General features: G+C 54.2%; 8 protein-coding genes across 8 annotated transcripts; 4 read left to right on the forward strand and 4 right to left on the reverse strand.

Moving 5' to 3' along the window:
* Nucleotides 1-329: 329 nt before the first annotated feature.
* GPA1 (guanine nucleotide-binding protein subunit alpha) lies at nucleotides 330-1,591 on the reverse strand (the record flags this gene model as incomplete). Its single annotated transcript, XM_083197568.1, has 4 exons — nucleotides 330-373; nucleotides 430-986; nucleotides 1,037-1,379; nucleotides 1,474-1,591. The coding sequence occupies 4 exons, from the start codon at nucleotides 1,589-1,591 to the stop codon at nucleotides 330-332; spliced, it is 1,062 nt and encodes a 353-aa protein (XP_083047036.1).
* Nucleotides 1,592-6,389: 4,798 nt separating this feature from the next.
* Nucleotides 6,390-7,420, reverse strand: ACO1O0_008205 (Alpha/Beta hydrolase protein; the record flags this gene model as incomplete). Its single annotated transcript, XM_083197569.1, has 3 exons — nucleotides 6,390-6,577; nucleotides 6,631-6,982; nucleotides 7,055-7,420. The coding sequence occupies 3 exons, from the start codon at nucleotides 7,418-7,420 to the stop codon at nucleotides 6,390-6,392; spliced, it is 906 nt and encodes a 301-aa protein (XP_083047037.1).
* Nucleotides 7,421-8,661: 1,241 nt separating this feature from the next.
* ACO1O0_008206 (uncharacterized protein) lies at nucleotides 8,662-10,005 on the forward strand (the record flags this gene model as incomplete). Its single annotated transcript, XM_083197570.1, has 3 exons — nucleotides 8,662-8,859; nucleotides 8,942-9,420; nucleotides 9,492-10,005. 3 exons carry the CDS (start codon nucleotides 8,662-8,664, stop codon nucleotides 10,003-10,005), a joined length of 1,191 nt encoding a protein of 396 aa, XP_083047038.1.
* A 1,348-nt stretch (nucleotides 10,006-11,353) lies between these two features.
* Nucleotides 11,354-12,233, forward strand: ACO1O0_008207 (Smr domain-containing protein; the record flags this gene model as incomplete). Its single annotated transcript, XM_083197571.1, has 3 exons — nucleotides 11,354-11,387; nucleotides 11,461-11,561; nucleotides 11,640-12,233. 3 exons carry the CDS (start codon nucleotides 11,354-11,356, stop codon nucleotides 12,231-12,233), a joined length of 729 nt encoding a protein of 242 aa, XP_083047039.1.
* Nucleotides 12,234-12,548: 315 nt separating this feature from the next.
* On the forward strand, nucleotides 12,549-13,610 carry KTI12 (chromatin associated protein KTI12; the record flags this gene model as incomplete). The annotated part of the gene is made up of 2 exons (XM_083197572.1): nucleotides 12,549-12,554; nucleotides 12,642-13,610. The coding sequence occupies 2 exons, from the start codon at nucleotides 12,549-12,551 to the stop codon at nucleotides 13,608-13,610; spliced, it is 975 nt and encodes a 324-aa protein (XP_083047040.1).
* A 2,976-nt stretch (nucleotides 13,611-16,586) lies between these two features.
* CDC48 (AAA family ATPase CDC48) lies at nucleotides 16,587-19,366 on the forward strand (the record flags this gene model as incomplete). Its single annotated transcript, XM_083197573.1, has 6 exons — nucleotides 16,587-16,627; nucleotides 16,722-16,749; nucleotides 16,809-16,864; nucleotides 16,918-17,167; nucleotides 17,219-18,710; nucleotides 18,771-19,366. 6 exons carry the CDS (start codon nucleotides 16,587-16,589, stop codon nucleotides 19,364-19,366), a joined length of 2,463 nt encoding a protein of 820 aa, XP_083047041.1.
* A 738-nt stretch (nucleotides 19,367-20,104) lies between these two features.
* ACO1O0_008210 (uncharacterized protein) lies at nucleotides 20,105-20,697 on the reverse strand (the record flags this gene model as incomplete). The annotated part of the gene is made up of 2 exons (XM_083197574.1): nucleotides 20,105-20,486; nucleotides 20,570-20,697. 2 exons carry the CDS (start codon nucleotides 20,695-20,697, stop codon nucleotides 20,105-20,107), a joined length of 510 nt encoding a protein of 169 aa, XP_083047042.1.
* A 1,488-nt stretch (nucleotides 20,698-22,185) lies between these two features.
* PDA1 (alpha subunit of pyruvate dehydrogenase) lies at nucleotides 22,186-23,671 on the reverse strand (the record flags this gene model as incomplete). The annotated part of the gene is made up of 4 exons (XM_083197575.1): nucleotides 22,186-22,697; nucleotides 22,763-23,217; nucleotides 23,274-23,407; nucleotides 23,528-23,671. 4 exons carry the CDS (start codon nucleotides 23,669-23,671, stop codon nucleotides 22,186-22,188), a joined length of 1,245 nt encoding a protein of 414 aa, XP_083047043.1.
* Between the last annotated feature and the right edge of the window lie 840 nt (nucleotides 23,672-24,511).

Here is a 24,511-nt window from a genome sequence, read left to right on the forward strand (position 1 = left end):
CCGCACAACTCGCATTTCATTTCCCCTAATTCCAAGCTCGTTCAGTTGTGATACAACGCAACTCCTCTTCAATCGATACAAAATCCCTGGCAAAGATGTATCCGGACGACCAATCCATCGGTTCTGCCAACAGCCGTTGAGCCCAAGCCGGATGCCAGAAGGGAATGGGTATCGTGGGAGCTTCCGAGGGGGCTCGTCTTTCGTGGATGTAAGGAGTACAAGGAAAAAAAGGTCATGAGCCGTAACCTCGGTGGCCCATCTTGTGGTTCGTGATTATTATAAAAAAAAAGTCTCAGGGGGTATTCGTGTTGCTATCGAAGACAAGTCGTTTAGATGAGACCGCACAGGCGGAGGTTCTCCTGGATGATGATGTCTGGCGGGGCTAGTTAGTGTCTGGTGCATCAGTGAACAGGAACTATAAGAACATACCGTTGACGGCGGCCATGACGAAGCGGATCTGCGTTGTGTCGGTGGCGCAGGTGAAGTGGGTATAGATCTGCTTCGTCTCGTGCTGGTTCAGGCTGACGAAGCGGTTCAGGATGTAGTCGCAAGCCGCAGCGTAGTCATCGCCACCCTCGTAGTCGGGGAAGTAGTTCTTCATGGGGCTGATGGGCAGCTTCTCCTTGAAGCGATCGATCTTGTTGAGGAAGAGGATGATTGACGTCTTGATGAACCACCTCGAGTTACAGATCGAGTCAAACAGAGTCAGAGCCTCCTGCATGCGGTTGACGGTCTCATCTTCGAACAGGAGCTGGTCGTATTCTGAAATAGCGACGAGGAAAAGAATGGTGGTGACGTTCTCGAAGCAGTGAATCCACTTCTTCCGCTCAGATCGCTGACCACCGACATCGAACATGCGATAAGTGAGATCTCCAATGATGAAGGTGGTCTCAGTAATACCGGTCGTCTTGACACGGGACCGGAGGACGTCTTGGTCGTTGGGCATGTAGTCGGGGGAGGCAATGCGGGCGATGTTGTCGAAGTAGCTGCGCTTTGGTTAGAGGGAATACAGGGAAAACATGAGCGGATAACCTACTATCTTGCCGAGTCGTTCAGCTGGTATTCGCGAGATCGCTTGAAGCAGTCCTGTACACCGCGGTCCTTCCACAAGGCCTCGATAGCGCTGCCAACCTCCGGAGGCAGGACATCACCCTCAATCTGAGCCGGCTGCATGAAGATGGTCTGGACGTGGTACTCCATGCGCTGGTCCTCGAGGGGGAGCTCGAGCGACTCCATGGCCTCGAGGATCACCCGCATCGACTGGACAGTGTTGCTGAAAATGATCTCCTTGAAAGACTCGCGCTCGTCGCGGGAGTAGCCTCCCTCGTGGATGAGCTTCATCTGCTTAAGGATGGTCGACTTTCCAGATTCACCAGCACCTAGTTGCAGGTTAGCGACTCTGCGACTACGGCAACGGGCCCTTGCTGCAATTTTTGGGCCACCATCGCGGGAGGCGCAAGAGCTTCGACATACCGAGAAGCAACATCTTGATCTCGTTGCGCTGCATCATCTTGTCCCGCTTCAGCTGGTTCTCGATCTCCTCGTTGCGGGCCTTGCCCTCCTTCTCCTCGGTACTCATGCCGCAACCCATCTTGACGGTAGTTTGGCTCTCGCCAGAAAGTGCCCGAGGTGTTCTGTTATAAAATACGGCCGGGATTGAGGAAACGGGTCCCCTGATCGTCAGAAGTCGCAGACGGCGTCTGTGGGAACCAGTGGTCAGTCGAGGTCAATGTGGAAAAACCGGGACGCAGCGTGTCAAATAATTGAGTGCATGACTGGGCAGGGGGAAAAGGGAGCTATGGATCATGAGGTTCTCAAAAGAAGCTCTTTTCGAGCGACAGAGAGGTCTCTCGGGAGGGTGGTTGGCACAGGCCTGCGAATGTTTCGATGCGTTGGCCGTTCGGGAATTGCGAACCCCTGGAACGCCAGTCGAAGCAGAACGAGCGCGTCGAGAGTGGAAAATGTCGGAATAGTAAGAAAATAGGAGTTGAGGGGACTTACCTGAGCTGCTGGCGACAAAGTGACGATGGTTAGCAAGGGACTGCCAATGAATTGATGTTTGGCAGCGAAGGGGGATGGATGGTTGGTCGTGGACGGAGGAAGACGAGGAACGAGGGTCAGGACGAGGCGGGAAGGGAGGAGAGAGCGCCCAGGTAAAGGTGTGGTGGCCCTGTGGTCGCAGGGGAAATGAATGGATGGCGCGACAGCTTGGGACTGGAGATTGGATTGGCTGGAGCGGGCAGGCATCGGGCCAGGACAGGCGCGATGGACAGTGCACCGGGGCCCACCTCTGCCCACGGACCACGGTCCATGGTCCACGGCGCACCTTCGCGGGCAGTTGGCGGGCAAACTCCAGGCCCATTGTTGGCGGGCTTCAGCGTCGCCCCAGCGGCGTCAGTGGCAGTTTCAGTGGTGTGCCAATGTGCTTCAGTGGCTCGGCTGCAGCTGGAGGTGTGGAGGGCGACGCCGATAGGCTGGGGCGGCGGGGGTCGGGAGCGCCCTTGTCCGGGACCTGCTGCCAAGACTCCCATGTCTGAGGCCTGCTGCACGGTGCTCCCTTCCAAATTTAGCTGTCATTGGGTACAGTTTCGGGATCGCCCAGTACAGTGCATTTCCCGTGACGCACTCTGGGATGATCTGGCACTTGCCACCCGGCATCTTTCGTCAACTTCCAGATTCATGTTTCTTGCAGCCCGATCCGTCATCCAGCCCACGACCATGATTGCAATCCTGCACCACCAGGCATCCTTTTCACCATGGTGTCCTTTGACATGAACGATTCGTAGCACGGTATACGATCTAGTGTCTCGCCGCCCCGCCTGAGCCGTTTTGCATCGGGTGTCAACGTCGGCGGAATCATCCTCAGCTGACATTGGGTGCATGCAGCAAAAAGCAGCGTCAGAAGTACTAAAAATGCGACAAATCTCCACCCACACGGTGCCAGGCGTCGGCAACAGAGGGCCAGACTCAGCATCATCAGTGCGCTGCTGCCCCTGATCGGACAGGTCACAGACACCACCAGCGCCCAGCGCCCGCCACCACGTATTTTAGTCTTCCCTGCTGGGATCTGATTGAATGAGTTGACAATGGACAAGGCTCAAGCCGCCCACCAGAACCCCCAAGGGGCCACTGAGCCAACCACCATACCAGTTCCAGTGGACGCTGACCATTGACCGTGTGCGACACAGCCAACAAGGGCAAACAATGTGAACCTGCAGGTCACTCGGTGGGGTCAGAGCCTTCATTCAACCCGCACTCCTAGGCGTTTCGACTTTGACAAGGGCATACTAATGACGGCGATACCTACTCCGGTTCTGTCAGGTCGGCAGTTGTAAACCAAGAGATGATCACCCATTAACGAGAGTCGAGAATTGCGTTGACGAAGAATTGGGCATGACGGGGACGCCGGCGTCGTGCTTGCAGATGGGGGTAGCATTCGGTATGTCTTACATACGACGACGTCTGACATGCCTACTCGTACTCGAAGGTACGAGTGCCTGCGGCAACGTCGTCGGTAGAATGCTTTTTCTCTCTGGTGATACGTCAACAAATTGATTGGGCTTCTCGTCTGGGGAGCCACGTATTTCGTGCCACGCTGCGATTACGCTTCTTCAATAGCCGACTTCCCGCTGCTCTTCCATCAGGCGAACAAGGTTGGTTCCATGGCAGGATGCGACGGAAACTTGGCTTGGAGCTGCAAGGGGTTGAATCAGGCTCTGCAATGTTGGCGCGTATGGCTACGAGCACGCGCCTTTGAATAGTCGAATCTGCTTATTCGCTCCGCGGCAACCCGCATGTTACCAACGGGAACGTGCTGCTGTGGGAAGCACAGACAGCAAACTTCGATTAGAGCGAGAGCACGGATATTGAGACCAAAAATTTCTTGTGCCATCATGGCGAGAGTTCAGTTATACAACGCTAAATACCTGGGGTCCCCGCGCCGTTGGCCATTTGTGCTCGGATACTAGTAGTATTGTTGTTAGTGCTGACTGAGAGTTCTAGGTGGACTTTGTTGTCCTACTACATGGTACGTGTTATGGACTTAAGAGTCGATATTTGCCTTCTCCATACTATCTGTATTACCTGCAGCAAATCGAGACAGTGGGAGGCGCCCCCGCAAGATTCTTCTCCTGACCGGGGTATTCACGCTAAATGATTGACAGGATCGACAGGGATTCGCAACGACGATTGGAACTCAAGCTTCGACTTACGAGTGCGGAGTACAATGCGAAGGATTGCCATTCCGATACTCTACCATATAGTGGTTCGACCGGAGCACTTCCAAATGGCGACGGAATTTCTCCCAACAGGCCCATCTATGCCAGGCTACCTGAGGTTCGCAGTAATGCAGTTTGGCCGATGTTATGTCATGTCTCTGAGCTTGAGCCATGTCACCATGACCAGGCGCATAATAAAGGTGAAACACACCAGCTAAATGAGGCGACGATCCGATGTTATTGCCGACGACGATACGAATATGTACGAAATACAGCCCTTTTAACCCGATCTTTGCTAGTAGTATATCTTATCAATATGCCCGCCAAGATCTCAAACAAACCCGAGAAGAGTTTGGAGGGTATTCGTGCATTTATGTATTCATTTCGTGGTTTCACCCTTTCTTGGTCACATCAATTAGGTAGGTATGCGACGCGGATCTAGCCTGTTTCAGCGCCACTACTCTGTCAGTTTCGAATCTGAGACTGCGAAAAGGAACTCGCGGGGTGTTTGACACCATATGTCAGTCCAGCAGGTAGGTTTGGATAGGTAGTATGTATGAGTTCTCCTAGCTCTGGAGGAAGCTAGTACCGTCCATGTGGCAAGTAATACACCCGGATTCTTATCATTTTCTTGGTTGGCACGCCACATTTTGAACAAAACCGGTGTCGTCCTGCCACGTCCGGATCCCTGGAACCCCCTTTTCCTTACATCTCAGCAGATGAAGAGTAAATCGGATGAGGTATCGAGCCAATTGGCCAGGGTGCTCCAGCCTTCCCAATTACCGGAAGCACCAGTTGTAGGAGCATCATAGGCGCACAGCCAAGCTGACCGGGGTCGCAGACTGCTTGTCTAACGAGCAACCGAGTACCTTGAGATACAGGTATATCCTACGATTGCTACAGGGTCTAAGGAAGAAGCGTGGCCTTCACCGACCTAGGCCTTAACCATAGGGTGAAGTGGTAGTTGGTCGAGCACCGAGGGTGGCGTTCTGTGTACCCCGACCCAGAGGACAAACTCAATTTAAGCCGACGTTAACTATTCTTGTGGCGAGCTTCTCCTTGATAGTCCAAACTCACCACTCAACTCGGCCAGGGCTCTCTGCTGATGTGAGACATTGATGCCAACTCCATGGCCTTGGGTGATTGCTCAAGGGGGTTCCAGGTTGATACCGGTATGAAAGGCTCGAGTAGTTGAATGGGTTGCTTGCCTTACCACCTCACTCCAGCATTCAGTCTAAGGGCCCCGCTGTCATAGCTGAGTCTTCCCGGCTAGAACATTTAAAGAGCGACGCCAATATGTCGTGCGTGGCCAGGATCGATTCATACCTAGGGGTAAAATTACGCTCCCGGAGAGTATATGCGAGGTCGAGATTGACTATACAGCAGACATGTTTGCTCAAATAAGGGTGAACTCGGTGCCCCTTTCCTCGATCCGAGTAAGATACCCACCGTCAAGATATCGGGGGTAATTCTGGTCTCTAATTGAAAGCAGAAACACTGAATTCATCTCCTGGAGGTAAGGATAGGTGGATTACAAGTCTCTAGACGATTCCCTGTGTTTCCTCGTCTGTACCTCTCATATTAGCCCCTCCAACTCCTTGAGTAGGGCTTCATTGATGATGTATCTGCCATGCTGTGAGAAAAAGTTCCCGCGGTCGTGATCCCGAAAAAGGGTCAACATCAGCACTCCAGGAATTATAATAGGCTGACCGGCCATCCTACTCCAGGGTCCAAGCCCGCCATGGGTACCTGAGGGACCAGCACCATCCTTTGTAGAGAACTAAGGCTGGTCTGTCTATTTTGGGTCGGGCATCACGCCATATCTGTGTGCAGATCTCGAGGGGCAGATGCCCAAAGGGAAAAAAAAACATGGAGGAGTCCGGCGGCATGCTGACTTGGAGGGGTCTCTGCTATCTCGATTATGCGAGTGGTGCGAGGGAGACGGAGATTGCCGGGCCGACACCAAAGTGTCTAAAATTTGCTAAACGGATGCGAAGAGGACGATGGATGAGCTGAGTTCTATGCCCATGTGGGAAGATGGTATCCGGTTCCTGCAGGTCATGTGTGGAAGCGAGACCGGCGACTGTACCTCCCTCACGTTACGCAGCGGATTGTTCCCTCAAGGATGCATAAATATCTTATATTCAACGCTGGCTATGGCTGTCTAAGGCTCTAGGCATACTTCTTGACCATGTTCAAAATAGCTTCCTCAGTCTCCTTCGGGCTAGTGGCATTAAGGTAATGGCCACCGCCATCGACAAAGGTCAGCGTCACATCTGGCGAGCCAGTGAACAGCTTGATGTGCTCCGTGGGCACAGTCGTGCCAAACACGGGGTCCTCCTTGCCCTGCATATTGTCAGCTGTAGCTCTCTCAAGGGGTCATGAGGAGAGAGTGAGATGGGGGGTTGGGGACTTGCCTGGAGCCAGTAGACGGGGCACTTGATGTCCCTGAGGCGGCAGAGCAGGCCGTCGCGCGACATGAGGTTGGCCAGCGACATGCGTAGCTTCCTTCGGCCCTCGTCACCGCTGTAGACGTCCTTGACCGTCTGGTCCCAGAAGGATAGCGTCTCCTGACTGACGGTGCCCGAGAAGCCCAGGTTGGCGACCATGCCGCGCCAGACCTCATCGACGACAAAGTCGGGCGTGGGAACGGACCACTTCTCGTAGAAGGGTGCCAGCTGGGTCTTGGGATCCCAACACCCCTTCTCGCGCGAGGACGCCGACTCGTAGTCCATGGATGTGCCAAGCAGGAGGAGGCCGAGGATCTGGGTCCAACGTTAGCCCGCTGAATTCAAGTTGGCGCCACATCTCAGATTTGGGAAAAGGGGAGAGCCCACCTTCTCGGGCGCCAGGAGAGCCATCCGCGCGACCATCCAGCCTCCCTGACTGGTCCCCAGGGCAAATGCCTTCTTGATACCCAGTGCATCTATCACCTGGAGGGCCATGATGGCCGAGTCCCAGTAAGTGAAGTGCTCCGAGGGGCAGCTGGTGGATCCATGGCCTAGGGGCTCGATAGCGAGAAGGTTAACGGCATCGGTGAGTGCCTTGCTGCTGAACTGATCATTATAGAGGGACGAGGTCGTGCACATTGAGTTAATGAGGACGATGGTGGGCTTGGAACTATCGACACTTTCACCCGAGAGCCGATAGCCAGCTCGGATGCCTCCGAGATGGGGGACCTCAATCGTCGTCTTTGCGGCCATTGCGTTTCTTAGTATGTATCACGACTCAGTGGTGCGTCAAGTGGGCAAATTTTACAACGAAGCCTAAAATAAATAGGTAGGAATCGTTCTTTAAGGGGTCGGCAGCAATCTGTACCTGAGTTGTTTTGGGACATTCGGCATGATGTAGGAACACCCCTCCTTTGCTCCAAGCCTCCAACTGTCCCGGAGTTTCGGACCCAGTGTTACTATGCTTGGTACCCAGTCATATCAATGGCCTCGAGGCCCGCGCAACGGACGCTCGGCCTCTGATTGTTTGCTCTGACGACTTGACCCTGTCAGTTGTCAGTTGTCAATGCCGAGCATCGACGGCTGGACCCAGACCCCGAGGACATGGAGCCGTGGGGTGGGCCCACGTGGAGAGGGGTGACAGCTTCTGTGGGCGATGAGTCGATGGCAGCCTGACATGTTTTGATAGCAGCGGGCCTAAGACGACCGGACTTCAAACCATTTGCTTGTGCCATTTCGGGGATGCGAGTCCGAATAACAAGCGCAGCGCTAGTCCGTTAAGCTGCTGTCGGCATGGAGATGCGCTCGTTCAGGGGCACACCCTCAGCGTCTTAGCGGCTTGATCAAGCCCCCATCCCGTCTCTGGCAGAGAATCACGGCAGTGACTTCTTATGTAAGTAAGTTCCATTTCGCCCCCTTCATTCCAGTCCCTGAACTCTTTCTTGGGCTGCTGTCGTGTGCCTTGGCAAGTGGCAACCTTAGACTTGAGCCGGGCCTAATAAACCTTAGTTTGCTGGACCAATGGGCCCATGTGGCACCATATGGGACCACATGGAACCTGATCAACGGCCACGCCTTGTATTCACCACGTTGATGGTCAGGTTTCCCAGGGTAGCGCAACACCGCTGAGCTATTTATCAAGGATCACCGCCACTCAATTAAACTATGATTTTGGCTGAAATCAGTTTGCTTGTGTTTCAGAGAACCGGGAAAGGGTTGGTGGAATGGTCTAAAGAGTTTTGCTTGGGGAGAGAATAATACTGAGTGGACTCGGTGGAGTCGAATAAACGGTAGATGTCACGCATCGTCTAAAGGTACGTAAAGAGTTACGTACCGGGATGTCGGATAAGAAAGCCTCTCCCGTCCACGCACTCCCGCAAGACTAGGTAGATGGATGATGGCCGACGCTTAAATAGAGAGCCCGCCAACGCACGCCCAGCTCCCCCGAAGAGGTTGGACCGCTCGAACTAAGCTGCTGGGAAGCTTCTGCCAACATGTCCTCGTCTTCGACCTCCGAGTCGAAGCTGCCCGGACTCCCCGGCTATGATCCACAGAACATACAGCCATGGACAGTCTCGGTAGTTGCCTCCGTAACGGTGCTCGCCTTCGTTTCGGTGGTCCTCCGGGTCCTGAGTCGGCACATCAACGGACAGAAGCTATGGTGGGATGACTGGATGATAATGTTCTCCATGGTACGTTTTCCCCGTCCACACGAAGAGACCGAAAGAGACCGGAAAGTTTGCAGCGAAACTGACTGATGGCCGATGAATCCAGGGGTGGAATTTTATCGTCGTCGGCTTCATCTTTGCCATGCACGCCGCTGGAATGGGTATCCACGCCGATCTGGTGGACTCAGCCGACATTGTCATGATGGCCAAGTGGTTGGTTGTTGCCGAGATCCTATACGCCTTCAACCTTGGCTGGACCAAGTTGAGCCTGCTGCTCATGTACTACCGCATCTTCCGCGTACCTTACTTCAAGAAGATGGCGTGGGCTGTCGGTGCCTTTGTTATGGTGTGGGTCGTCACCATCACCTTCCTCTTCATCTTCATCTGCGTGCCCGTCCAGAAGCTTTGGTATCCAGAACTGCCAGGCCGGTGCATTAACCAGGTTGGCACCTGGATCGCCAACGCCGCGTCGACCATCCTTACAGATCTTGTCATTCTCTTGATGCCGATCCCGCAGATATGGAAGCTGCACCTTGGTACTCGGGAGAAGATTGGTCTGACGGGTGCTTTCAGCCTGGGATTCTTGTACGTCAATTCTCGTCACGTAGTTATGCTATGTGAGAAGTAAATTAGCTGACTGTTCGCCCGTTGATTAGCGTCGTCTTTGCCTCAGCCTACCGCACCAGCGTCCTCTTTACCTACAGCGCTAGCGACCCATCGTATACGCTTGCCCCTACAGTGGGCTGGACGGCCATTGAGATGTCAGCGGGCATCACATCGGCCTGCCTACCGACGCTGCTCCCCGTCCTCAACGCCATCGCCCGCCTCTTCGGCGTCAAGAACCCCTTGACCACGCGAAGCTCGTCCAAGGGTCAGACCAAGGACCAGTCGACAAATGTGTCGACGCACATGAGCAGGACAGTCAACCTGCCAGACGCGACCGCCAAGAGGACCAGCGACAACTTCTATCGCCTGCCCGACCACGATTCGGACGGGCCTTCTTCCCGGACGGGCTCGTCGACGCCGATCGAGTCGAAGCTCAGGCCCGACGGGAGGGGTTACGAATACACGGTGAAGAGCGGAGATCGGGAAGAGGATAGTGGCGACGACATTCCGCTTCACGGAATCATGGTGCAAACAGAGTTTGAAAGGTCGACGATCAAGAGGTGACAAGGCATCGCCGGATAGCGTAGCCTGTCATTAGAGCTCGAAATTTTCGCAACCATCTTTCCTCTGACCAACGCCCTGTTGAATGTGGTGTTTGAGTGTGAGGTTAGGGCTGACTCAGTTGAGATGGTTGGTTCAAGGTTGTTCCTGCATGATCTCAGATTTGGATCTCAGCTACCCCTGTACCTTCCGCCTGCACCTGCGCCTGGATCACCAAACGGAAAGAAGCTACCTAGGTACCTCAGGTACCCGCATATTAGCACCTGGACTTCGTATACCGCAGTCCTCCTTCTCTCTCCAGCTACTCATCTTACAAAGCCCTAGAGTCTTCAAGGCTCACAGACAACAGGCTCGCGTCACTAAAACAGGAAGATGATATAATATAGAAATGTAAACTCTTCATTGGTTCCCCACTCTTTATTGGAAATATTCAAAGGCGGTTGAGGGGCTTATTTCCTAGAATCGAACCTTTTGATACAATCATAAAGCTGGCTGAAGCCAAAAGCCTGCCAAAGTCCGAACGTCATTCCCATGCCTTTGTGTTGATATGATTTCCAAGGAAGACGGGACGATCCGATCTCATTAGGAGTTTAAATGACCGAGATAGTTGGGCAAGATACTACTAGCTACGAATAACAGAAATATCCGTAGGTCTTACTTCCTTAGTAGGTAGTCGACTAGTAATTTATATATGCTAATTGATTGTCCACCAATCTTCTTGTCACTTACTCTACAGCATGTGATCCTGGAAGAGGCCCGCTTCGTCGTTGGAAGTGGACCCTGAAATCCCCCAGCAGTCCCATACAAGTGCGTAGGTAGCTGGTTGATGCTCAAGATGGAACTCTTCTTTACCTTCATCAAGGCCTAAATACTATTGAAATCTCCGTATTCTAGTTCAAGACATGCTTCATGAATGAAACCATCCATTCACGTATTTCGACTCTCCATCCACTTGTGTGGAGGCTATCGTTAGCAAGCACCAAGGGAGGAGCCCATGGCACACTGGATCAATGGAACCGTGAAATGGAGAGACTACATACACTCGCTGATGTATTTCGTTCGATCATGGTTCATTACTAAGTCATTCGTCGAACTCTGGTGTAAGTGTAGGTTGAAGTGGGTGTTCGGGGTTGAAGAAATTAAAATGCGGGATCCGCGACAGCGACACGCCGACTTCAGCGCATGGCCACCTTGTTGGCCCCTTGGGCTCGTGAGCCGCGTCACCTTCTACTCTTGTACTTTCCCCCCTACAATGTCAGCTTGATCTCTGCCACGGACCTGCGGGTAACAATTGGCCACAGAATTTCAATTGTTCATTTCCTTCACTTAGCATTACCTTTCTTTTTCCACAATGGCGATTCCTATGTCCAGGCTGGGTGGTCGAGGTAGGGCCCCGAAATTGGGCACCCCACGAACCTTCACTCACACAAGCATGGACCAGCTGACCCGATCCTATAGCCCTTCACTCGGGCGATGACGATGATGTTGAGCGCGAATACGACCGCCTACGCGACCTCGCCCGCGCCGAAGCCGAAAAGCGCAACTCGTGCTTCGAACGTGTACGACTTCACCCTCCCAACCACATCTACCTCCACGGTCTAGAACAGAAATACTGACTCGGTCCGTGAAAAACACAGTCGAAGCGCGCCTACGAGGACGGAGACGGCGCAGCCGCCAAGGAGCTTTCGAACGAGGGCAAGGCCCACGACGCCAGGATGGATGACTACAACCGGCAGGCCTCCGAGTACATCTTCCGCGAGAACAACGCGCCCGGCAAGGTCGACGGCGACGCCATCGACCTACACGGCCAGTTTGTCGAGGAGGCCGAGCGCATCCTCGAGCAGCGCATCCGCGCCGACCAAGCCCGCGGCCAGACACACCTGCACGCCATTGTCGGCAAGGGCAACCACTCGTCCGGCCACGTCCAGCGACTCAAGCCCAAGGTCGAGGCGCTGTGTCGCGAGCTAGGCTTGCGGTACCGCACCGAGGACAATGCCGGCCGCATCTACATCAACCTCCAGGGAGGGGAGCCGCTGGGGCCCGGAGATGTCCCCTCGGGCGGCGCGCACTATGGCAGCCAGCCTGGGTACCCTGGGGCGCATCACGGTGGGCAGCATGGCGGCCATCAACAGCAGCACGACCAGGACCAGGACGAGTTTGCGCAGGTGGTCGAGAAGGTGCTGCCTCGTCTGCTGCGCAAACTGGAGAAGCACTGCTGTGTTGTCATGTAACCAGGGCTCGACTCTTTTAGATTTGCGTCGATATTGGATGATGCCATTGGATTTGTGTAGATATTTCATGTTTGGTATACTATGTAGCACTCTTCATCAGCTTTCTAGAGCATAAATATCATGATTTATGAGTTCTGTCAACGCAGGGCTTTCAGTTGTATGAACAGGTAAGCGTAGGTGGAGGATTAGGCTGGCACTGACGTCGTTGGACCAAGCGCAGTCGGTGTCCGTTTCTAAACCCCGCCGAAGCCAGTCCTGCTCCCCTCCACGACTTTAATCCCACCACAAATTTCGGCGACGTGATGATTCCCAGCGATGCCGGTACGTTGAACCACATGCATCTAGTCTCCGCCTGTCCTGTCTATATGCCGTTGGGCCAACATAAGCTGATGATGTCTGTCGCTTCAGCTGATCATCGTCACCGGTCTGCCCACCTCTGGCAAGACGACCCGAGCCAAGCAGCTCTATGAGTATCTCGAGAAGCGCGTTATCGATTCCAAGTACCGTCTGCACTTCATTTCCGACGATACCCTATCCCTCTCTCGTTCCGCCTACGATCTGTCTCCAGATGCACTGCCGGCGCACACCCGATCCGCCAATGCCTCCGAAAAGGATGCTCGGGCTGCCATCTACGGCGCCGTGAAGCGCGTGCTGAGCGACAAGGACATCGTCATCCTTGACAGCCTGAATTACATCAAAGGGTGGCGCTACCAGCTGCACTGTGAAGCCAAGGCAGTGAGGACCCCGAGTTGTATCTTGCAGATTGGGTGCGCGAAGGACCGCGCGAGAGAGGTCAACGAGGAGCGACTACGGCGAAGAAACGAGGCTAGGCAGACGACGCCTGATGACCCTGAGCCCTACGAGCCCGGTAACTGGGAGAACCTGGTATTCCGGTATGAAGAGCCGAACCCTATGACCAGATGGGATAGCCCGCTGTTCGCGCTGGTCTGGGACGACGGCGAGGATCAGACTTGGCGGGTGTTTGATAGCCTCTGGGACGCCATCGCAGGTGAGGGGCGCAAGATCGTCCGTCCCAACCAGGCCACGGCGCAGCGAGGCCGTGATGCAGATGGAGACTACCTCTACATCCTCGATCGCGAGACTCAGGCCATCGTGAAGCGCATACTAGACCAGCAGGGCGACGAAGGAGGCGGCGAAGTTAAGATACCGCTCAACGCGGACGGAAAGGAGGATCTGGTTATAGAGCTGCCGGCGGGGAAGAAGGTAGGCCTACCGCAGCTGCAACGCCTGAGAAGGGCGTTTGTTGGGCTGAATCGCGGTGGCATTGGATTGGAAGCCGTGGGGAACATGGCGGCTGATAGCTTGAGGGAAGCCTTTGTTCGGTATCTCAACGATACGTTTGATCAGGACGAGTAACAAACTAATTTATTTAAGGACTCCCTGACATATGACTCTGGTAAAGCCAACTGAACTAGTTTGCAGGAGCAAACCACCTCAATAGCACAGGCTTTGATGTTTGGGGTTTGTTTGTGATCCCTGCGTCGTTGTTGGCGATGCCTTTTTCTAACACCCCCAGTGCTTTCATTCATTTCTCACCTGCTGGCCTCGCCCACATACCTTACATTATGCCCAAACTCGAGGGCCTTCCCCTGCTGATCCTCGAAACCATCTGCGAGTACCTAATGCAGCATGATGGCAAGCGCCAAAGCCTGTTTGCATTCTCCCTGGCCAGCCGGAAATGCCACACTGCGGCTGCGAGCTGTCGCTTCTGAACTCTGTCAAACCCTACAGCAGATCGAGCACATTCTCCGCGACAGGGGTGTCATGTTCGTCAGTTGAAATCGCCGGCCACAGGGACGAGACACCGGGATATTCTTGGGATGGGGACGATGAAAATGATAGCAGGGGGCTCTGTAGGATGATTAAGAACGTTCATCCCATATTGGACTACGACTGGGAAACAGAACAGGCGCGGCTCCCGCTGGCTGACTTAATTCAACGATGGTCAGGCCTTACTGACGTGACGTGAGCCAGTCCTTACCAGGTGCCTGCGTGCCTTGTCCAGGCTTTAACGCAGCACCATCCATGCTGCCGTCTTCACCTCCGTGCCTCCTGCCTTCGAAGCCTCCAGCAGCCGCCAGTCCAAGAGCTTCAAGATGTGGACCCGGATGAGTATGCCCTCGCTACCTCCCCATGTTTCTATGCCATTACCTTGCCCCACTAGGTCTCCTATGGTGACTAGGGGAACTGGGATTACAACGAGGAGGTCATGCTGCAAATGATGGCATCGCCAGCCTCGGGGCTGCGCCATATCCGCCTACACGCCCATGCTCCGGGGATACGATAGAGCAGCGGCGTCTTGCTGGTGCTAGACGGCTGCCATGGCGTGAGTTCTACCCGTCGACATCTCCGGTAGATCCTATTCCTGCCTCTCCAACGAGCAGAAAGGGGTTCACTCAGTGCTTAATACTCTCTGGGAAGGTCTCTACCTCTCCCACAAGTTCCTCAAGCGGGATAGCTGCACTGACTTTTCCGTCTTATCCTGCTTGGAGCTCGAAACAATCAAATCAGGCGCGGCCTAGATCCTAACGCAGATGACACAGGGTGGCAAGCTTAAGTTACTTTACACCATGACTTGTAGCTAACAATAGATTAAGTCTAGCAGTTATTCTCCTTCGGACGGGTATCCTTTACGACCCCTGAAGCTCCAATATTAGGGCACCGGGTTCTTTGATGATGATTATATAGACCTGTAGCTCAGTTACGTTCTCTCCTGGATAGCATAGATTGGGTGTGCGAGCAAACCTCTTGAGGGCTTGTTGGCAGACTGGACTGCGAAGGTAGTAAGGACGTGGTCACTACGCGAGAACTGTCCAAGCGTCCGAGGATGAGCCTTCTCGAGTGGCTCGAGGAGGACCTACTCGATGTGAATGAGGAAGGACTTTTTCAGGATGTCCGGAAGAGCATCTGGCTAGCATGGGAGCCGACTAGAACGAGTCGTGGATGGCTACTTTCGATTGCCTGAAGCATGATCGTAACACGCAACGCCTGCGGCTTGTCTCCTCCGTTTGAGCTAATATAAAACCAGAAAGACATCATTATGTCTAGTCTCATAAACTTTTGATAGGCTAGTGCTACGAAGCCTATCGCTATGCCTAGTGAACACTAGTCTTCTCTTGGGGGATAGCACATCTCCGGACTAGATAACGATTACCCTAGTTATAAGTTTGACTGCAGTCGGCGTTGGGCAAGATAAAAACATGCAGGCCGTCGTGGTCGTACCTAAGGGGTGAGGTTTCTCGGGGGAATAAGAATACACTCCCCATATACTAGCGACCTGTGTGACTCTTCATTCCCAGGATGGGCAATATGGTGCCTAAGTTAGTATTTATGAGAAACTGTTGGATTGTGGTGAAATTCGAGGCTCCGATCCTGCAACATTGTGAACAGATCCGTAGCATTCAATGTGTACCGATCATACCGAGCCAGCCGGTATTAGTAAATGCTACTGTATGGATTGCCACCACTGCATGCATGATACATGCATGGGTTTCCATTACGCCGTTTGACACTAGGTACCAGGTAGTACGTTATCTCAGTGTGCATATGTTTTCTTAATACATATTAACGGCGCTCCATTTGATGTTCTCCCATGTGAATGTTTTAAAACCTAAAAAACAAGGGAGTGGAAAATAGAATCTTGAATTGTGACTCAGGTGTTTATTCTGCAACCAACCCATGAGCCACACTGTTCGTAGAGGTTCTACGTATGAGTAATGCAGATTGAGCGAGGCGGCGAAGATGGTAAGCAAGACAGCATGAGGGGTTGAGGCAAAGTGCAACAATGAGTCGGGTTCCTGAGTTGAGCCACACACCTGAGTGGGGTGACGTGGTTTGGTGGTGCTTGGTGGTGTGTTGCGCGGACGCAGGTGCCTGCCAGTTAGGCTGCGTGCATCAGTTGGCAGTCAGGGTGGAAGCTTCTCCCACTTTCCACCCGCTGACACCTGATGGTACCTCTTCGGTCCTAGCGGTACAGCGCTGAGCGACAGGTACCTTATCGGTGAAGCTTTTGAGACGCGTCATTGATATTCCGCCCCGTTTCGGAGCTAACAGTGATATCATTGGCCCACTGTCCTTGCCTCGCCATCACTTCTCAGTGCCGAGAGGACAGCTCAAACCTTCATCGTTCGAAGCCATCACCTCTCCTCCATCTCTTCTCCAAACATTTCTCTCTCTGAACGAGCTTCACCGGGCTCATTTCTTCTTCCTAACTACTGGGAGACTCTCGTGCTGTCGTTTCTCTCTCCCCCCGACGACTAGGTGTCCGTTCTCGGTCACTATCCCCGAACCACCCCAACAAACACACAGCGGTCCTCGAGCAGCCGATTCAAGATGGCTCCCCATGAAGAGGATAAGAAGAAGGTCAACCTAACGTAAGTGTCTCTGTGATTGGCCTTTGCCTCGCGTGCTAGTGCTCGTATGCTCGATGACGGCTTTTCAAGACGCCAGAAACTGACAGCCTCGCAGCGACCCCTCCGGTGCCGACATCAAGAACGTTTGTCTACCCTTGGCTGGATGAATCCTCATATTAGCCAGAGCTGACGATTTTTGCAGGAGGATGATGTATCTACCGCCATTCTCAAGAAGAAGAAGAAGCCCAACCAGCTGATGTGTGTACCCTGCTGAATCTCACCCCGCCCCTACGCCACGCTGACAGTCTCAGGGTCACCGATGCCGTCAACGATGATAACAGTATTATCGCCCTGTCCGAGGCGACTATGGACTCCTTGCAGCTCTTCCGCGGCGATACCGTCCTGGTTCGTGGCAAGAAGCGGAAAGACACAGTTCTGATTGTTCTTGCCGATGAGGAGCTTGATGACGGAAGCGCCCGCATCAACCGGGTGGTCCGCCACAACCTCCGCGTCAAGCACGGTGATATGATCACTCTTCACCCGTGCCCAGATATCAAATATGTACGCATAAATCCACATGCTTAACATGTGACTCAACTAACCGTGATACAGGCCAAGCGCATCGCCGTTCTCCCCATCGCCGACACCGTCGAGGGTATTACCGGCTCTCTTTTCGACGTCTTCCTCGCCCCCTACTTCCGCGAGGCGTACCGCCCAGTCCGCCAAGGCGATCTCTTCATAGTGCGTGGAGGTATGAGGCAGGTGGAATTCAAGGTGGTCGAGGTGGACCCGCCCGAATATGGCATTGTTGCCCAAGACACAGTTATTCACTGCGAAGGCGAGCCTATTCAGCGTGATGAGGAAGAGAACAACCTGAACGAGGTTGGATACGACGATATCGGTGGCTGCCGCAAGCAGATGGCTCAGATCCGCGAGATGGTTGAGCTGCCTCTGCGCCACCCTCAGCTTTTCAAGTCTATCGGTATCAAGCCCCCTCGAGGTGTCTTGCTGTACGGTCCTCCCGGTACCGGTAAGACGCTCATGGCTCGAGCCGTTGCCAACGAGACTGGCGCCTTCTTCTTCCTGATCAACGGCCCTGAGATCATGTCTAAGATGGCCGGTGAGTCGGAATCGAATCTACGCAAGGCTTTCGAGGAAGCCGAGAAGAACTCTCCCGCCATTATCTTCATCGATGAGATAGACTCTATCGCCCCTAAGCGTGAGAAGACTAACGGTGAAGTTGAGCGACGTGTCGTCTCTCAGCTCCTCACTCTAATGGATGGCATGAAGGCCCGCTCCAACGTCGTGGTCATGGCTGCCACCAACCGCCCCAACTCTATCGACCCCGCCCTGCGACGATTCGGTCGCTTCGATCGTGAGGTTGATATCGGCATCCCTGATCCCACTGGTCGTTTGGAGATTCTCCAGATCCACACCAAGAACATGAAGCTCGGAGACGACGTCGATTTGGAACAGATTGCCGCCGAGACCCACGGTTACGTTGGTTCTGATGTGGCTGCCCTGTGCTCCGAGGCTGCCATGCAGCAGATTCGCGAGAAGATGGATCTCATCGACCTCGACGAGGACACCATTGATGCCGAGGTACTTGACTCTCTCGGTGTTACCATGGAGAACTTCCGATTCGCCCTCGGCGTCTCTAACCCTTCGGCTCTCCGCGAGGTTGCCGTTGTCGAAGTTCCCAACGTCCGCTGGGAGGATATTGGTGGTCTCGAAGATGTCAAGCAGGATCTGCGCGAAAGCGTCCAGTACCCTGTCGACCACCCCGAGAAGTTCCTCAAGTTTGGCATGTCTCCCTCCCGAGGTGTTCTGTTTTTCGGTCCCCCTGGTACTGGTAAAACCCTGTTGGCCAAGGCTGTTGCCAACGAGTGCGCTGCCAACTTCATCTCAGTCAAGGGCCCTGAGCTTCTGAGCATGTGGTTTGGTGAGTCTGAGAGCAACATTCGGGACATTTTCGACAAGGCCCGTGCTGCCGCCCCTTGCGTGGTCTTCCTCGACGAGCTGGACTCCATCGCTAAGGCGCGTGGTGGTTCCATGGGCGATGCTGGCGGTGCTTCCGACCGTGTTGTTAACCAGCTCCTGACTGGTAAGTTGATACCATATCACCATACTTTTCATTATCCAGTATAGCTAACATCTGTCCCAGAAATGGACGGCATGACCTCCAAGAAGAACGTCTTCGTCATTGGCGCCACCAACCGACCTGAGCAGCTCGACCCTGCCCTGTGCAGACCTGGACGTCTTGACTCCCTCATCTACGTCCCTCTGCCCGATGAGCCTGGCCGTCTCAGCATCCTCAAGGCTCAGCTCCGGAAGACCCCTGTATCTTCTGACATTGACCTGGGCTATATTGCCGCCAAGACGCACGGCTTCTCCGGTGCCGATCTGGGCTTCATTACCCAGAGGGCCGTCAAGATTGCTATCAAGGAGGCCATTACTGCTGATATCGAGCGCACCAAGGCTCGTGAGGCGGCTGGTGAGGAAGATATGGAAGTTGATGAGGATGCTGAGGACCCCGTGCCTGAGCTCACTAAGGCGCATTTCGAGGAAGCTATGCAGATGGCTCGCCGGTCGGTCACCGACGTGGAGGTCCGCCGATATGAGGCGTTTGCTCAGCAGATGAAGAATGCTGGGCCTGGTGCTTTCTTCAAGTTCCCCGAAGCCGGCGCTAGCGCCGACGCTAGTGCCGGTGCCGGTAACTCGTTCGGCGACGCTGGCAACGATGACGATCTCTACGACTAAACGGCCCGGGGTGATGATCTTTTTACAGGACATGACCTACGTGCTTTGTATTTTACATTTCCTCGCTCGTACATCTGCATCGACTTGCACGCAGCTAATCGGAATATCTTCAGGGAGAATTTCCATAGCTGAGTTTCCGGCTGGGAGTTAAGTGGCTTGGTAGAGGCTAGGGCAATGGTCTTGAAATCGATCGTGGCATACTAGACGCGGCCGCTCACACGGTGGTGCGGCGATGTCACGAGATACGAGTCTGGTAGTTGGCGTGGTTTCTAATCAAGTAGCATGGGGGATCTCCTATTGATAGACGATGAAATTGAGATTCTAATGAAATTGAGATTTTATCGGTACCTCGGACTTGAGTCATTAGTAGTGTTGGTAGCACGGCCACTCTGTAACCCTATATGCATAATGTAGATGGTGTGTGTTGTTGACATTAAGTCTGTCTAATCGTCGCGATGACGGGGCATCATCCCGGATGCCATCTTTCTCGTGCCGCGAGGATCCTGAAATGGAGTCTCATTGCCCCAGTGATACTTATCAGATGCGGAAGCACTGCATCTCGTCCTCGTCTTCCGGCACCCATCACCTCAACCAGCTTTGCTCTGCTTGGACGGCTGGTCTCCCCTGCCGCCCGTGATCTGTTTGCCACTCCCCGCCCTTCCCAGATCTCGTATCCAAACTTCAAAAACCCCCGCCCTATTCTTCGCTCACCGCCTGGTCGCGCGGCGAGCGACACCGTCAGATGGTCCCGTTCTCGTCGACCTCGCAGACGGCCTCGAGGCTCTCGCGGGTGACCTGGAGGGCCTCGTCGATGACGCTCTGGGGTACGGCGAGGCTCATCTTGTCGCCCGAGGTGCCGTTAGCACCGGCGGCGGCGGCGCCGCCGCCGTTGACCTTTTTTGAGTCGCCGTTTGTGGTGGTCGTGGTGTTGCCCTTGGCGGTGATGGTGGCCCCCGGGCTGGCCTCGGTGCCGCTGCGGACGTCGTCGAGGACTCGCCGCAGGAGTTCGGGGTACGAGGAGACCTCGCCGGAGCGGAGGAGGGAGAGCGCGCGGGAGCGGATGGCGGTGGGCCAGTTGGAGGGGTGGGCGTTGAGGGAGTGGAGGAGGGCGTCTTGGATCCTGTGGGGGGGAGGATCAATGTTAGCTACCAAGGAGGAGGAGAGGGTGGAGGGGATTGGCGGGGGAGGACGGGAGGTGCGTACTTTGTTACGTGGCCGTCGCGTAGGAGAAGGGTGTTGATCTGGGAGCGCAGGTCTGGGTCGAGGGTAGCTGGCGTGTACGAGGCCGCCGAGGAGGGCACCTTTACGGGCGTTGACGGTGGTTGCGACATGGCTGATGTCTGCTCTCCGGGGGGCTGTGCGATTTTGAAGGCGGGGAGGAGTACCGCAAAGGGGTGTTCGAAGGCACCCCAGGCGGAGCGGCTGGGCACGGTCTCGAGCGTCGATAGGCGATAGACGAGTGGCGATGGGGCGATGGGGTGCTGAGGTTTAATGATACGAGATGGGCGAGAGAGGCTGCTGGGTTGGCATTGGTCGTCGGCGAGTGTCGGGAACGGGGCGCGCCAGCAGCGTACTTTAATTCGCGACGGTCATATGAGGGAGAAGATGAATTGTCTGTGATTCGATTGTAAACGTCAGAAGGGTAATTCGTAGTAAGGTTCACGTGGCAAGGCTGAGGGATGGGAAGGTTTTCTGCCAACCGCAAGGCTGAGAGGACGACATATTAGACTTAGAGCAGGGGTTGGCAGGCAGTGGACACTGGACAGTGGGGTGTGGTGGTGGCCCGGCCGATTGCAGGCGCTGGGATGTGGGGCACCGTCAGGAGCGACGGGCTACCTTATCAAAAACACCACCAGAATACTAGTACTACTAGATAGTACCAATGTATTGTGCTTATGGAGATCTCGTACCTGGTATATCTAGAGGAGTCTATTAAACCCATATTATTATAATCGTGCAATCATTATTTCCAATCCATTGTTGAGATGCTAAGTATGCGACTAGACCATCAGTGGACAGCATACTACTAAGCACCTAACTAGTAGGATGGTGGGATCGTGTAGGCCTTGCACGTTGCACATACTACTATGTAGTAATTAGTCGCCTTGGAAGCTTTTGGAGGGGGGCATCGCGCCGTTGTACGACCACTTCTCTGCCCTTGGCTAGATTAAGTAAAGGGCTAATTCTAGGCGAACGGCACTCGGGGATGAGTGCAGTAGGTGGAAGATTACGGCGGGCATTTTAGCTCTAATACGATTACTGAGGTGAAAATGGCGTTGGGGTCCGGGGGTGTATACACATAGCTCCCCCACCGTGCAATGAGATGAGTTGTATTCATACTGCGTCAAGGACACACGCATTCAACTTTCTCATACTCTCATATTTCAGTAGGTGAGCTTGATGAATTCACTCTGTCATGGGATATTTTGAAACCTCATACGAACCACCCTTGTATCTGTGCCCGCTGCCTTGGAACTCCGCTCGCCAAACGCGGCACTTAAAATTATTAACCGTCTTTGCCTGGGTATCCGGGACCACCGCGTCAAAACATCCTCACATGACCATCAGGCAGACCAGCTACGTCCGTAACCATAGGTAGCCTTTACTGAGCGGGTGCTTGAGCAATTTCCTGCCATTGCGCCGGTAATGAGACGTGATATTAAGAGCAAGTACGTACTCCGTAAATATTTCCCGAAGATACATTTCTAACGTCCGCTTCCGTGCTCAAATCGGATAATATACATTTTTCTGCTCCGAATAGTAAAACTCCATTATTCAGGTCAGAGACCCACACCCCAACCCATCCCACCGGTTACCGTCTAGTTGCTGAAGTAGTGGTCCTCGTACCTGGTGCGGCCAGGGATGAACTTGGGCTCGCTGCCGGGGACGTAGATGTCCTCAAACAGAATCTCGGGCTTGGGCTCGGGGATGGCCATGGCCTCGGCAATGGCAACCTCCTCGTTGACGTGGCTGCGGGCCTCCTTGTCAATCTTCTTGAGCTCGTCCTCGGTGGTGATCTCCCAGTCCAGTATCTTCTGCTTGAGTCCGGCGATGGGGTCGTTGGTGGAGCGCATGCGCTGGATCTCCTCACGCGTGCGGTAGGTGGTGCCGGGGTCCGACATGGAGTGGCCGCCGTAGCGGTAGGTCACGTACTCGAGGACCATGGGGCCCTTGTCGGCAGCGGTCCACTCCTTACCGTACTTGACGGCAGCCTTGACGGCCAGGACGTCCATGCCGTTGACCTTGAGACCGGGGATGTACTGTCCGCGCTTGTAGTAGTCGGTCAGGGCGGAAGAGCGGGCAGCCGAAGTACCCATACCGTACTTGTTATCTGGCGGGGGGAAATGTCAGCTATCACCGCACTCATCACCCGTCGTGAAATCAGGAGTTACTCACTCTCGCAGCCGAAGAGGGCAGGGAGGTTCCACAGCTTGGCCATGTTGAAAGCCTCAAAGACCTGGCCCTGGTTGCTGGCACCGTCACCGTAGAGGATAATGGAGGCGTTCTTGTTCTCGTTGTACTTGTGCGCGAAGGCGAGACCGGCGCCGACGGGGACCTGGGCGCCGACGATGCCATTGCCACCGTAGAATCCCTTGGAGAACATGTGCATGGAGCCGCCCTTGCCGTAGGCGATACCCTCGCGGCGGCCCAGCAGCTCACCGATGATGGAGCGGATGGTAGCGCCGCGCATCAGGGCAAAGCCGTGGCAGCGGTAGGCGGTGATGATGTCGTCCAGCTTGGTAATGGCGTGCTCGATGCCGACGGCGACAGCCTCCTGTCCGACCGAAAGATGGCAGAAGCCACGGATCTTCTTCTCCTTGTACAGACGGTCGGCCGCCATCTCCATCTGACTGCGCGATAATCAGCAATCTGAGGGTCAGGTTAGGAGGGTTCGGGAGCCACATACCGCATGCTAACCATCTCGTAGTACATCTGCTTGAGCTCCTTCTTGGTCACCTCGATGGTGTACGGCGGGGGGTCAAGCTCATATGTCTCGAAGCTCTCGTCGCTGAGCTGCACCGCAAACGGCTGCTCATCGGACTGCGCGGGAGAAAAGCGCCAGTTAGTTTACAGTCCTCACATCTGTACACAAGAAAATACACCGAGCAGTTGTGTGTTGGTGCAGTTTCCGGTTGGAGAGAAAAGGCGCATAATGCTTACCTCGGGGACCTTGTGGCTCAGCGACGACGACGCAGCATTGGTCGTGACGGAGCGGGCTCCCATTGCAAAGGGAGCAGGAGCGCTGGCGCGCAGAGGAAGCGCCCGCGGCGCCGCCCGGGACAGTCGGAGAGCTTTGGAGAACATCTTGTCTGATGGTGGCTCTCGGTGATGATGGAGGGAGGAGGCGGACGGAGGAGATAACGAGACTTTCTTATGCCAGGATTTGCGACGTGTGTTGGGGACCTGAGCTTCGATTTTGGTTGGGGACTAGGTTGTAATAGGACTAGCGCAATCTATGCGTGGCGCTGTCAGGTAGCAAAAAAAAAAGAATCACTGAATTATTATATGGTATACTATATAAATCTATATATGTCTATGTATTGATAGGTAGTAATTGGGAACCGCTAAAATTCGTAATCCAATAACTCGCAGTCTGTACCCTGTTTTCGACAATAAGTTAGTGAAAACATATTATTATGAAATTGAGTCTACGGAGGAACTCTTGTCAAGCCACCCGTAAGTTCGTAGGGCCGTGCGGGCCGTGCAGGGATTTGCAGGGATCGGTGCAGTTATTCCGGCCCCTTTCCTTCCGAGATCATCAAAAATACAGATATCTATTAGTACTTGTACAAGAGCTAACTTGCTATCTGATAGGGACTCATGGTCAGCTGATAATGATGGTAGGATAGAGGTGAGCGATGACAAGGCAGATTGAGAATTGCTACCACAACTCACTCGAAGCAGATGACAGCAGGCACGCCGTTCGTTCATTCCCATGCTGGACGGTCTCTGGCTGGCTTGTCCGGCATCGGAGGGCGGAGCATCAGTGAAAGATGAAAGGCGTGGGTGGTCTCGTTGTATCCTCCTACCTGGTGATCATGGCCTGCGTTCGCGTTCAACATCTGCGATCTATTATCAGTATTACCCCGATCTTGCCTTTGCTAGCCCCCCTACAGCTATATCTGTCAAGATCCTACGGTTTGA

Source organism: Amphichorda felina (assembly GCF_050947745.1).
Source record: "Amphichorda felina strain 45539 chromosome Unknown scaffold_8, whole genome shotgun sequence".
Lineage (NCBI taxonomy): Eukaryota > Fungi > Ascomycota > Sordariomycetes > Hypocreales > Bionectriaceae > Amphichorda > Amphichorda felina.